At 39.7% G+C, this 14,609-nt stretch overlaps 1 protein-coding gene across 1 annotated transcript in view; it reads right to left on the reverse strand.

The window, feature by feature from the left end:
* pafah1b1a (platelet-activating factor acetylhydrolase 1b, regulatory subunit 1a) overlaps positions 1-14,609 on the reverse strand; it is a 33,680-nt gene that overhangs the window by 18,782 nt on the left and 289 nt on the right. The window contains exon 2 of the mRNA XM_008425615.3: positions 6,946-7,265. Coding sequence (XP_008423837.1) covers positions 6,946-6,977 — 32 coding nt within the window. The 5' untranslated portion in view covers positions 6,978-7,265. The remainder of the gene's footprint in view (positions 1-6,945; positions 7,266-14,609) is intronic.

Raw genomic sequence — 14,609 nt, forward strand, 5'->3', positions numbered from 1 at the left:
ATTAACGCAGCACTTTAATGAACTGCTGAAAAGGATAATATTGTCAGCAAGATGTGAGAGAATAATGAGGCCAATGTTCCACTATCTGTAATACAAGACATTTTTACCAAGAGGTCATCTGAAAATTCACATTTTCTTTCACTCTGGTTCTTTATGAGTCATTCAGTTTTATAAAAAAAAAAAACTACATAACTTCCAGTTATAGATTCCAACAGGCTTATTCTGATCAATTATTTAATAATTTTTTCTTTTCAACTTGAAAATTTTGAAACCAAAATAAAAAGAGACAATGAATTCAAAAGGCATCAAAGCAAAATGTTTCCTCTGCAACCCAACATCTTCTTGCCCTCCGATGTTTCCACAGACCATTAACGCCAGAAGATCCCCGACAAGCTGTCAGAGAGGCAACGCTTCGCTGTGCCAGTATGAAGAGCAACAATCTGTCAGCCCAGCCTGTGCCCCCTGTGCCCTCTCAGGCAGCGTGCAGCATTAAAACCCCTTTCTTCTTACCACCACCTGAATCCCCATGACAACAGGAGCAGACCTCGTTACAGCTCAAGGTTGGCAGGAGGTCGCCTGCAGGCCGCTTGCAAGCAAAAGTAGTAACGAGAAGGGCCTTGGTGTTGCAGCATGTCTGGGAAAGTCTTTAAATGTGTAGGAAACTGATGCAAAAAAGTGGATCTCAAGACGGAGGAGAGAGCCGAACAAAAAGTGGCTTTACGTCGATCTTAAAATAGAAAAAAAATAATGTTTTTATCTCATCCACATTCAGAGGCAGATCAAGAGAACGGGTTGATGTTGGTAAACGTTTCATTTTTCTCCTGGTGTTCCAACAACACAGCGCACAAACACATTAACACACCCACCTACAGAGCTAAAAGCACCGACAAGGCGAGCCCACCACTCCCTAAACGTATCGTTTCCCCCTGAATGTGGCTAACGCATCCCACATCCATCAATATGTATTTTTGAAAAGACAGACTGATTGTATTAAAAAGAAAAGAAAAGAAAACACAGGCAACCAGATTGATGTTCACTGATGGCAACAGAAGGGGTGCAAGCTAGCTGGTTTCCATGGTTACGAACAGCTAGATGAGTAGAGAGATGGAGAGAAAAAGCTGTGGACAGAGATGACACACAAGAGGGGCTAAAACAAAACAGTGAGACAATAACTACGAATCTCACTTCCCCTGAGTGAAATTAAAGGCCTGTCCATGTGAGGACATAAAAACGGCTTTGGAGGCTCGCGAATGGCTCAAAAATTGTTGACCTGCAGGGTCTGAGTGAAGCCTGTCCCGTCTCATGTGGGTGACATTAGTGCTGCGATCTGTGCTACAGCTGTAGCTCAGATGAGTGAGTGAACAGATACAAGCAGAGGATGAGGGGCGCGTGAGCTCATCCTTCAGAGAAAGGAGGTGAGTCAGCCGAACTGCGTCACATCCTCCCGTTTCCTGTTATATGATGACATCATCAATGAAGTGACTCATAAAATTCCATCTGAAAAATAAAGTGATCACGGCTTCTGGGTAAAAGACACACAAAAAAAATATAATAATTTATATGAATTATTTTAAAATGTCAAAAAACTAAACAGGTGGATAATATTTACACAGTGATTGATGGGGTTAACTGTGCAATGCCTTATGGGTTTTGCTGTATATTTTGTCTCATTTCTCTGTTTTACTTCAATGCTAGAAACAAACCAATATGAAAGAGATCCATATTCCTCTTCCATATTGGTTTGGATCTCTTCAAACCAACCAACAGATGTTCACCATAATATTAAACAGGTTTGAACAAAATGCTAATCCAGTTAACTGCTGATGAAAGAAGTGTAATTTTACCTTTCAGGCCTACAAGATGGGTGATATTCAAAGCAAACCCAGATTATTTTGTATCAAAGGAGGAAATAGACCAAAAATAAACCTGCAGATCTGACTTACACTTAATCTTATTTGTGAATTTTATGTTTTAAGTGTATTAAATTAGTCATTTAAAAAAGAAAAACCCCTTGTGCTTGATTGGGTTACTTCTAATCAGGACCAAAAGAACCGTGAAACATTTTTCAAAGTGCTCAAACAAACTAACAGAAATACGAACACCTAAGACTGAACATGTTGTTCACCTGTTGCAAGACGAGTTGCTCCTACATAAACTTGTAACAGAAATGCTGGTTACTTAATCTCAAAAGTCAGGGAAAAAAAACAACAAATATTAAAAAAAAATCAGTGTACAGATTCAGAAAGGCTCCAAGCTAAAAGCAACAAGAGGCGCATTCAGCTGAGCAGACGAAGCATGAAGGAAAGCAGACTGGTGGAAAGATAATTTAAGAATGTACTGAACAGCTGATGACTTCAAAGAGAAAGTTACACAAAAGCAACACAGAAATCTCATGATAAGATTGCTTAACAGCTCAGTTATAAAAAGATCCCTGTTAAATCTGTTACTGATTAAAATTTAAGATCCATCTTATCTGCAGAGTCCCAATTAGTGACAAGATGCACCTGAGGACAACCACTGCTTGGCCACACAGCTGGTCAGTGACATTATTTTAGGTAGGAAGAGATAGAGGTCACTCCATAAAGAGTCAAACTCTCATGAAGCTGCGGAACATGAGAGTTTCACTTTCAAATAAGAGGAAGATCACAGAGGGGATCAACTATTAAGCCAGGAGAAATCTTCAAAGGGAACCAGACCAGAAACATAAAAAAAACAAAAAACAAATGCAAAGTGTTTAAATCCAGCATGGATTTGGTTGGTTCAACAATGGATGCAACGTTTGGTCTTTGTAGTAAAGACTACAAACATGTACCTGCAGGAGCAGATCTAAAGAAAGACACGGCTGAAAAGCCAGCTGTGTGAGTACACACCAAAACACACTTCTTTCATGAAGGGTGTGTAGCACACAGTGATGCTTTTAATTCTATGGCGGCCATTCATAAACAGCTTTAGATTAAAATGAAGCGCATAATTAAAAAAAATTCACAGAAATGTAACAGATTAATAGAGCAGATCTTTATTACATTGCTAATTATTTACATAATTTGAGTATAAGTTGTCATCGCAAAATCACTGTATGAAACACTGGTAGTATTATGAGGAACTGCTTGGACTCCAATAGACGTCTCTCAACTATAATATATTGATGTACTGTTTAAAAGTGAAAATATGTTTGGGTGCAACCAGAAAATCATGCAAATCAAGTTCATATTTCAAGAATGAACTTATTCATACTAATATTTATAATCACTTCTATGTCTTGTAAAACTACTGTAATAATGGTAATCCCACTTACTGTCTGTTAGGCCACATGTAATGTCAGTCTTATTGAATTTTAAAACCTACGTTTATCATTGATATTGTCATAATGTATTCCTTAAAGAGGATCTATTATGCTAAATTCACTTTTTGCACATTTTGTTTTACTTCCATTTGAGTTTCCACTGCTTCTAGAAACAATCCAAGCACAAACAAAAAAATAAAATAAAATATGCCCAGCAGTTTTCTAGCAACAAGTTAATGTTTTTTTTAGGTGTCTGAAAAACGAACCATTTGAAAAATCTTCTAATTACCAAGTCACAATCGGCGGGAACTGCTTGGTTACCTAGCAATGCAAGCCCATCACCTAGCAACCCAATATGCAGCTTTTCCGCTACACATTTGTCTCACTACATTAGACCCATTTTTGTGTTATTTTTGTACTTAACGATCCACAAACCTCTCTAGAGAGTTGCAGAAATTGGAGCCACAGATTAAGGTAGGATGATCATTACGGCGTAGTTTTACCCAGCATATTTGTCCCATGGCTCAGGTGAACAAAGTGACTCCTCTCCAACATTTTACATCTAAATCTTTAAATAACCATTATGCCACCACATTTGCTGCAGGAGAAAGATGGCAAACAGAACTCACATGACGCATCTTGTTGACTACGAAATGGAGGTGGCTGAAGGGATTTTCTTTGTAAAGCTCGGAGGAGCCACAAAAGCAAGAGCCCATTTGCACATGGCTGCCCCCGGGTATTTTAGGAGAGCAGATATTTTGTATTATGCATCTGTTTCAACAACATGCTGCCAGGGATGAGTCCTTTGACCCTACACAGAAACACAAATACGCTTTCATTGGTTGGAACGGGCAAAAATAGAGTTGTTGTGAAGATGCTGAACCAACACAGCAGCTGACTGTGGTGCTGACAAAAATCACATCGGTTTAGAGGACAAAGATCATCTTTTTAAGATTAGCTGAACTTAAACTCTGTGCCGGAGAGCAATTCATCAAGCTCAAGAAACAAAACTCGGGATTAAAAGCAATGTATTGATTTCTACATCTGTGTGAATCAAATTAACATACTGAACCGGACTGAACAGTTACTGGAAATAGCAAAACAGGGGGAAAAAATAAGAACATTTATTAGCTGAATGTGTGTTAAAGTCAAGGCAAATTAAGAGAAGGGAAACAAAGAAAGATGTGGTGTGACGGCAAGCAATCTGACAGTTATTGTGTGATGCACTGAAAAGGCCTGCTGGGTTTGTATCTAAAAATGAGGGAGCCAGTCAGGAAACTCAATCTTAGGGTCGCTTTATGGTCCGATCAATGAGAGCTCCAACTGGGAGCAGGGACATCTCCGGCGGGTGGAACGCAACGGCTATTTGAATGCGACTCCAGCGGTCCCACAAGTGTTTCCTCTGAGCGACGGCACCAAAGACGTGTGCTGCTAAGAACCGGGTTTAGAGGGGTTGGGGAGCGTAGTCAATGTTGGTTGTGGTGGGGGATCTTCAACACTTCCTCTGAATAGCGATGATTAGCATTCCAATAGATGCCTCCATACCAACAGACCTTTGCAAGGCAACAACCACAGATACACTGAAACACTGTCAGGAATGTGGAGTGCCTTGTCATGTGAACGCTGAAGCATTTTTTTTTATCTTTTGACGGGGTGAAACACAAAATGAATATTTACCAAAACTGTCTACTCATCTCTACAATTTATTTCTGCTGTATTCTTCATAAACAAATATTTCTTATAACCTTAAAGATCCAATTGTTTTGTACTGTTAGTGCCACACATCAGGAGCTAATTGCCAAGCCAACAGACTCAGCAGGACTTGGTTCACTGCATTTATACAAATTGAACTTTTCCACATTTTGTCACAATACAACCACAAATTCAATGCCTCTTATTGGGATCTTAGGGTTCATTCACACCAGCTCTCTTTATTCCACCTTAATCTAATCTACTTCGTCTGTCTAGAAAGTTTGGTTTGTTTGGACAGGTATGAATACGCAATCAAACTGTGATGCAAACTCTCTACAAACCCTGGTGTAGGTTCAGATGAAACAAACTCTGGTGCGGTTCAAATGAACACTGTGAATGCCTTTTGACCCGAGACCACCCCAAAAGCAGGGCATTCTGGGTAAATGCAAGCAAAACTAACATGTGAGTCTAGCGCTTGCTTGTGGTATTTTGCCAAAGCAAGAGAGAAATCTTGCCATCGCTAAAATTTGACGACGCTCCATTTTTGTTGACATTTCATGAATAAAGAAAATGCTCTCATGTCTTCTTCATAGGTTTTCACAATGGTTAACTCAGTAGTACTTTGTGCAGCGCCACCACAGGCAAGTGGGTGCACAGGTTTTTTTAAAAGCTTTGGTTCATTTGACAGTGCACTGTGAAAGCGAACCGCATCAGCTCATCTAACCAATGTTGCCTCTTTGTCTCCAATCAAACAGAGTTTACCAACCAGACTATCAGGTGTGTTTCTGACCAGAAAACATCCATAGATTACATGATGACATGTTGAGCATTTGCCTGCAACCTAATTTTCTAAACTACAAGAAATTAATTAAATATGAAAAATTGGACTGATACCAATATCCAATAATAACTCTGCTGTTATGTTAAATTTACCAATATCTTATATCATTTTTTTAACCGGATTACTCGATTAATTGTAAGAATAATCGATAGAATACTCGATTACTAAAACATTCGTTTACAACAGCCCTACAGTAAACATGACGGTTTCTTGGTGCAAAGGGAGGGATCAATAGATTTGAGTCTCGGGCCTAAGGAGGGCTCCGGAAATGTCAACAACACATTGATTCTTTGACCAGGGAAAAAGAGAAACGAATTCCCCATTTCCTGAAATAAACTACATCCTGTGTCAATACATCACCTTGCCTCAACACAGAGAGAGGTCCATCCTATAATGAATGGCAATGTTAAGAGGTGTTTATCTTTTTAGTTTGGAAAAACAAGCTACTTGTCCCATTTATAAGTTCTTTGTACTGGCAGATCTTGCTTGAGGCGATATCAAGCCTCTTTGACGTTGGTTATTTGTGCTCATGTTTCTGACCAGATTCAAGAAACATGAGATTCAAATCAGCAGCGACTGAATGTTCAGACCTCAGATTTGATTAGACAGGTTGAAGCAGGGGGCCTGACAACATATTGACAAAAATGTTCAAAACAGAAGAACGTCACATAAATTAGGTGTACTTTAGAAAAACTAAAATGGAATCTGAGCTAAAATATTGGCCAAATAAAAAACCCTAAGAGATCAAGAACAGCATTGCAGTTTTATATCCTCTCTGGTAAACCATGTACTCATGATTTCAGTTTCTTTCATAAAAGTAGCTGAATTTACAAGCTTACTATTTGATAAGAAGTCTAACAATGTGCAATTTTCTACATTGTGTAAATGTAAGCATGTTGTGGATCAGTACAATTTGTGAAACAAAATGTGTGGAGAATCTTTTGCAACCAAACTACATGGATTCGTCCACAACTCTTCATAAAAACAGTTTTCACTCTTTTCACACAGCGTCATCAGAAACGCATCACACAAAGTGTATGAACTGTCACTTGAGGCAAGAACAGTTTGCAAATTCAAGTTTTCAATCTGAAATTGCGCAGATCTCAAGAGAGGTGCAATAACAACTTACAGTTCGTCTCGTTGCCGTTGTGACAGCACCATGGCGACGGGGGATTATGGGCGGGGCCGGGAGGGATCAGCAGGTTAAAAGTGAACCTCCTGCAGATCGTGCGATCTCCTCAGTCAAAGGATGAACTGTGCTGAGCCAGGAACGAGGACACAGGGTGGGTCGTGTACTCCAGGCGCAAGTGGTTGGTTTTTGTCCCAAACAAAGATGCAGACTAAGAGGAGGGGAACGCAGGAATCTGCCCCCCCTCCAACTTGACTATCTCCAGGAATGAGGGAAGCGGCGAGAGTGCAGACCAGTCACCAGTCAAGTCTACACCGCATCTGGGGAGGACAGGGAAATTGGGAAAGTCAGCATTAGATATGCATGAAAAAACAACATGAGGAGCAGGAGAGAAGAGAGATGTTTGTAGCCCAGGGTTAATGTCATAGTGTTTGCACCAGAGAGAAAAAGTTAATTAAGATTCAGTCAACAATGTCTAAATATAACATAATATAGCTCTGTTTTTGAAAGAAAATGGGTTTATGACAGAACACCTTTGACACCAATAGCAATATAGAACTGACTTTAGAATATCTGAAATTGTTTCTCTATTTTTGAGAAAATATGTCCAATCCACACACATTTGAAAATCGTTTCCTCACATCTACCTTCCTAATCTGCACTGCCAGGAGTCTCCTCCTGCAGCTACTGCCTCTCAAGCATTGACCTACATTTTTTAAAGAAATATACTTCACCCCACAGGTTACCAGCACTAAAAAAAATAAAAATAGAACAAAGCCATAAAGGCTGGAGTAGCACTTGTACTGCTAGCAAAATCTCCTGACAGTAAAACCTCAACATCATTTGAACACAAGAGCTGCCTGGCTGAGTGATAAAAGGAAACCGTTTTGCAAAATGTAGAATAAAGTGCTCTTTGTGAGCAACAATTTATATGAGCAAAATTATTTGCAGTTAACATTTCAATACTGTTCTGTGAACTAGGCATTTAGCGTAATCGCTTTAGTCAACTGGAACAGGTATCAGACAAGAAAGGTTCAAGTTAAGCCAAACGGCTTTCTCTAGAGGCTTGCGACGAATTTACATAACTTAGTGAAGGCAGACATCAGCATATTTTAACTATTTGGGCTTGTGGTATGAATAAATGTTAACGGAAGTAAAGAAAATGGTCATTAAGGCTGGGAGCAACACCAGAAAGTTATAAGAACTAGAAATCCCTCCATCCAGACGCTGGTGCGGTCCAGCGGTCAATAGGCGAGTGGAGGGATAACAGTCCATCACCGTTATTCGTCTCTCCTTTAGGAGTACCCAGAGAGAACTCATGCATGTACATGGAGAACATCAGAAATGCCCTTCAGAAGCAGCCCAGACTGGTATTTGATCCCAGATCCTTTTTGCTACAAGACAATAGTGGTAACCACTGCTACAACAGCTCAAAAAGGACCATTTTAGATGACCACCAGGCCCATATCTGCTACTAGTTAAGACTTTCAACTTGAACACGCAATCGAAAAACTATCAGTGACATCAGTAATGAAGGCAAACCTATAGAACATCTGTAGTTGGGGTTTACGTCTATCCAGGAAATCCTCCCAGCATTCCAAACTGGACAATGGTCGGCCTGATGTTTGGATAAAAACTGCTGTTCCTAACACACAGTTCTTGGAGAGAGTTGTGACATTCTCTGCACCGTTTGCTCCATAAAATAATACTGTGCACTCAGACCAACTGCGGGTCAGCACCCTTAAAATTTAAATTAAAAATTGGCCTGACATGTTTAAAAGAGGCAAAACGTCACTCTGTTTCCATTCACAAAAAAAAAAAAGCAGATTCAGTCTGATTCCAGATGTTCATCCCATGAACACAGTCCAATCATCACATGATGCCTCTAATGTAATATTTTTAATCGCTGCTGTTCACTAAAACATTTATTTGGCAGATTGTAGAAATCATGAACAACAGAAAGCAGGCTGATGTAACAGATGCCCAACCTCTGGACCCTCACATCGCCACTTGACAGCTGTCCAAACGTCCGCCTACAGACTGCGACTGCGAGAGGATTATGACATGCAGGGTTTTCTGGCAGCTGCCAGGGTCACAAAACTAACTCGTGAATGACTTATCACTATTAATACAGAGAATATAGTATAAGCTATGTATGTAGCTTATACATGCATGCAATGTATGTATAAGCTACATTGATGTTCAAATCCATAATTGACCTAAACACCATTCCTGAAGCTTTACAAATGGCAGCTCTAGAAATTAAAAAGGTTTTTACAGCAACGTCATCCAAGCTAATTGGCTCTGCAGAAATATTGAGTCTTCAGGGAGAAGAGTCTGAGCTGCAGACACGGAGCAGTAAATCTGCCCATTGATGGTTAATAACCCTAATGAATCTTCCTCCCATTGATTTGTTTAGCAGCAGGAACCAAACAATAGGAATCTGTCACAGACCATGCTGACTTTGTAAGATGCAATTTGCTGATGCATCCCTGGAGGTTATCTGTTGTTAAAGCGCCCCGTTTTAAATAATAGAAAACTGTCCTGCGTCTCTTTTGAGCTCGGAAAACAGCAACTTGGTGTCAAAATTAATGAGCCACACCCTGGTCCCATTATCAGGTCACCAGCCCTGCTTTTACTAGGTCAACAAAAGAGAGAAGAAAAAAAAACCATAATCTGCCAAAGTTGAAAATGTCCACTGCCTAATATAGAAACAAATGCAAAACGAATACAAATAGAACTTGAGATATGAGAGGAAAAATCTGGACGATGGTGTCAAAATAAAAGCATGAAAAAATTTGCAACTCTAGAAAAATCTCACTAAAATGAATGTAAACGTAGCATAATATTTGATTTCAAGATTAAAAAAGTGTAGTAGCAGAATGTAAGACTGAAACGCATTTTGCTGCAGGCAAAATATTAAACAGGTAATTATGAGGATTTCTTTTTTTAAATAAATGCTTTCATGTCTGGGGAAACATGGCCACACCCCTGAGGAACGACTGAGCCTGGGGTGAAGTCTAGCTCTGTCCTGATGTCTTATCGCAAAACATAGCACTGCAGCAACGTTAACAAGGCTGGCCGTTACGACCCCAAAGTCACCTCTGACTCACATTCGCTCTCCTCTGGTGTCATTGCGTCACCGTCTTTCTAAAACAAGCAGCCAAACCAGCAGGAATCCGGTGGACCTTCATTTTCTGCTGGTGATTTCACGTCACCAACAGGGACTTTGTCCTTGGCAACAGTCTAGTTCTCTTCCTAACCAAGTCAAGTGGTGATGAAATGCACAAAAAAAAGGTATGTTCAAAACTGTGCTGTGGAAAACAATCCAAAATCATTTTCTAAGACACATTGAAATAAGAGAATAATTTTTCATGTGAAGCATTATTGGAAATGTCAAACTGCTGATAAAAGAAGTGAAACGTTTCTCTTGTACAACTATTTATAGCATGCAAACTTGTAGCTCAGCCATTATATTTTATCTTGCTCTTTTGATATCATCCAGACTAGGGCAGGACAAGATTGAAAAATGTATCGCGATTTAAGCGTTTCATCCCAATCCATATTTATAATTGTCGACATAGGAAACGATTGATTAGTGTTTTTGTTTTAAATATCTGAAATACCTACCTACCAACCTACCTTAGCTGGCCTTGAGAGGCTGAGTGACTAAAGGCCTTTCCTGTGCCTACATCCCCCAGAGTGCTGTGTGGTTCTGGATTGGAGTTCAGTGAATATTCTATCCGAAGTATCGCCTATTGATATTGATCACGTTTCTATGGCGATATATACCGTTACCGATTTACTGACTGACATAGTTGTTAAATTTGTGTTTAGGATCCTGTCACCTGCTTTGAGCCATTGCGTTTGTGGCACCGGACACCTTTTCTTAAATGTCAAATCGATTTTAGACAGTAGTGAGGTGAAACAATAGCAGAAGCAAATATAAGACAAATGTCTGCAGTAACGCCCGTAGTAGTCAGATGTAATAGAAAACTCCACAGGGCAAAAACAAACCTTGCACGTGTTGAACCAAAACATCATAATGACATCGTATCCCGACTCTGGCGTTTCAGTACGCTCTACAGTAGATGCGACCGCGAAGCCAGAGTGGCGTAAACGTTGGTACCAGCCCACTAGGACTCTGTGGACGTTTGCATGCAGCCCATATTTTTGTGGCCTCAGTGACTGTGCGCACTGACAGTAACGACGACACTCCCAGTCTAAGGGTGGTGCCAAACATGCCAGAAAGAAAAACATCTCAAGTAGTCGGGGGGGAGGGGGGAAATTCTCTTTTGATTAATAGACTCATCAAACACTAGAAGTTTGATGCATTTATCACTGAAGTCTCTGGGATATCAAAGTTAAAGGGTTTGAGTTTTCTACAGGATTTACAGCTGTGGGTTTTTACAGTTAGTAAATGATATAAACCATGCTCAATTCTTTAAATCGATCACTTAAGACAGCTTAAAATGTAAACTCTGTAATCCAGGTTTCTTTCTTTAAAATAATATTTTGTTGAACAGCAGAGCTGTGTAACACCAGCTGCTCTCTTACTTTTGGGATGGCATTGATTTTTCACAACAGAAGGGCAAGTATCAGCAGGTACCAGCTTTACAATAGACGGTGGTTAGAAATTGACCACAAAATCTTTGGTGTCTCTTTCCTTTTAACACTCTCCAACAGAAACTTGTTTACTCGGTTTAATTATAGCTTTATGCAACTTTTTCTAAAAATGAAAACTAATATTTTGGTTTAATTTGTGCTATTGACCCTTTCTACCTAACATATCGTTATGTGCTTAAACAGGCAATTTCACATTTTACTCAAATATGATAAATATAGAACTTGTGTAATGTCTGACATCAAAGCTGACATGCACGTTTCCCAGCTCTGGCATAAATCAATACATCTGGAGAGTTTTCTAAATATTTCAGTTAATATTGGGAGTGATACCAGGTTGGATAAGTTTTCAAATTAAACCTGCAGACTCTCCAAGCACATTACCATTAAGTCTATTAGAGCTGGAACCTGTTTCTTTAACAAGAATCAACAAGCCAGTCGAACCCATTAGGTGTTATGCCAAGACTAATGTTATATTCAAAGTCATTTGTGGGTTAGGTTGACTTACAGTTTATCCTGGCTAAGACAGCAATGAATCACTTTCCTCATGTCCATACTCTCTGATAATCCTGCCAAAAAGTCTAATCAGTAAAGGCTCAAATTTACCAAGTTGTCTGTGATAAGATCAAATATGTAAAGCTTTATCAGCTGCAGATCTTTACATTCCAGCAACTTTCCTCAGGGTCAGCTGGAAATCTGGGAAAACAGTCAACTATGCAAGTAACTGAAACTGATTTTCTCACCATTTATAAATCAATTCTGGGTGTGTAAATATGGCTCAAGTTAACTAAGGACAGTTTCCAGAAATATATATGAGTGATTCAATTCAAAATACCAATGAAATGGAAACAAGGACAAGGCCTTCATTGTAAGCCGACCCATTTCTAAACAGACAATCTGAAAACCTCTGCACTGATGCCTTTTTAAAACAATCCCCTCCCCCCCAATACTCACATTTAGGACAAAGTTTACTCAATTTGATAAGTTATACTGCTAAAGTTACACATGTTGTCAAATATACTTCTGGTGCTTCACAACCAGGAAGGTTTGTTGAAGTATACAGAGAGGAAGTAATGGTCTTCAGCTAGTAAACAGTGAGGAGAACCCTCTAAACTAACAGGAACCATGAGGACAACATATACTTTATCTATCTTTATCTAATGGTACGATGCAAAAGCGAAACAAACTTCCATACATAAGACCATAAAGAATAACAGGTGCAGTCTGTCAGTCAGCCAAACATAAATATCTGTCAATTTTCCTTTGAATTTCAGGTCAAACGCTGAAAAATCTTAATATATTCTTACCCAATAAATCCATAACTCAAGAACTTTGGACCTAAAATGCATCACAAACAAATCTCACTTGGATGAACTTTTATGAGCTTAATGAAAACCAGATGAAGGTGAAAGACAAATGCTGAAATGTGGAAAAACTGACTGTATTTTCTTTATTTCTAGCTTAATTTAAAACTCCTACGCCTATTGAAGAAGAAAAACTACATTTGGCATGTCAGAAAGAAAATTGGAAATGAGTTGTGGCCAGGAAAAGCCTGGTAACTGAAGGGTAACTGGACAAATGTGACTGTTTCTATTATTTAAATCTACAAAACCAGTCTGACTGCAGTACTAACAAGCTGGCATAACATGGGGCTCTTTGTTTTCATTTTTCAAAATTTCAGACTTTCTCAACCTCATATTTTACAGAGGTTTTAGTCTAATATTACGGTACAAATTCAGATGGATGAATCAGAAATTAGATCATGGAATAAAGCCAGAAATTGTAAACATTTTAGCAGAACTGTAAAATAATTCAAATCTAATCCAAACATGCATATTAGTTAAGTTCAGTCCTATTCATGCCAATATATAAATAGGCAAATTCAGGAGACTGTGCACTTGTGCTTGGGCTGCATATGATTAGATCATCAACAAAGACCATAACCGTGCAAAGTCGACTCAAGACAAATCCTCTTACCTGAAAGAAGAGCAATGATTGGTGTTTATTTCTGACACAGAATGCTGATTTCAAAAGTAAACAATTTCCTTAAAAGCCCATAGCTGCCACTAATAGACTGATTGAGAGTCCTCAGAGGAGAAGAGGGGGCGACAATAAATCACACATGCACAGGAAAATGTTTGATATCCAAGATCCTCCAGTCCTTCTGAGCCCTGAGTGAAAGTGGCAAAGCACACAAAGAGAGGAGAAACCAAGACAGACACATGCCGCTGAGTATTCCTAGAAACACATCGCCTCCGATGTGCTCCACCCTGTTTTCCCCAGCAAACCTGCGTGCAGCACAAGCAGAGATGATGGGAGCTTCATCAGTCAGCATCTGGCTGAAAGACAGCCACCATCTGCCGAGGAAACATGCCCAGAGGTTTGTCGGTGTAGCTGGACAATCTGATGTTTCATTACCGTCACATCCAAACAACCTGAAGCATCAGTGGAATGTCAACACACGCCCTTTGGAGCTACAAACACAGACTACACCAGCCGTGGGAACATGCAGGAGTCCCTCAGCAGTAAAATAAGCTAGTATTGATCCAACATTTGTTTTCTTACAGGCTGAAAAAATTAGAATGTCAACACCTGAATCACCGCAGAAAACAGACTACTGCTGCTGCTGCTTACTTACCATAATAATACGACTGTAATCTGTTAAAGCAGCTGGATAAATGGATCTGCACAATAGCTTTCTTGTTTGTTTGGTTTTTTTTTTACCGGAGACAATCACCAGCTGGTAGCTTAGCCAAAGTTACCCTCAGTAAAGTTAGCCTCCCGGCACAAAGTTAGCCGCTGCAGTGACTCTTCCCCGTAAAGGCCACCGTGACGTGTCTTCAAGCTCAGCTAGCTATATCGCACACATATAACAAGAAACGCACTCAATTCCTGTACCGTCACACGACTGTTTGTCTGAAAACAGGACTAAAGTCCGCTGACAGGGTACCTGCTGCTTCAGTCCAAGCGGCCTGTCCGCCATTTTGAGACATAAAAAGGAGGTGCAACAATTACAGCCACATCGTCATTTTCCCCACCTA

This window comes from Poecilia reticulata, chromosome 13 (genome assembly GCF_904066995.2).
Source record: "Poecilia reticulata chromosome 13, P_reticulata-male-v2, whole genome shotgun sequence".
Classification (NCBI taxonomy): domain Eukaryota; kingdom Metazoa; phylum Chordata; class Actinopteri; order Cyprinodontiformes; family Poeciliidae; genus Poecilia; species Poecilia reticulata.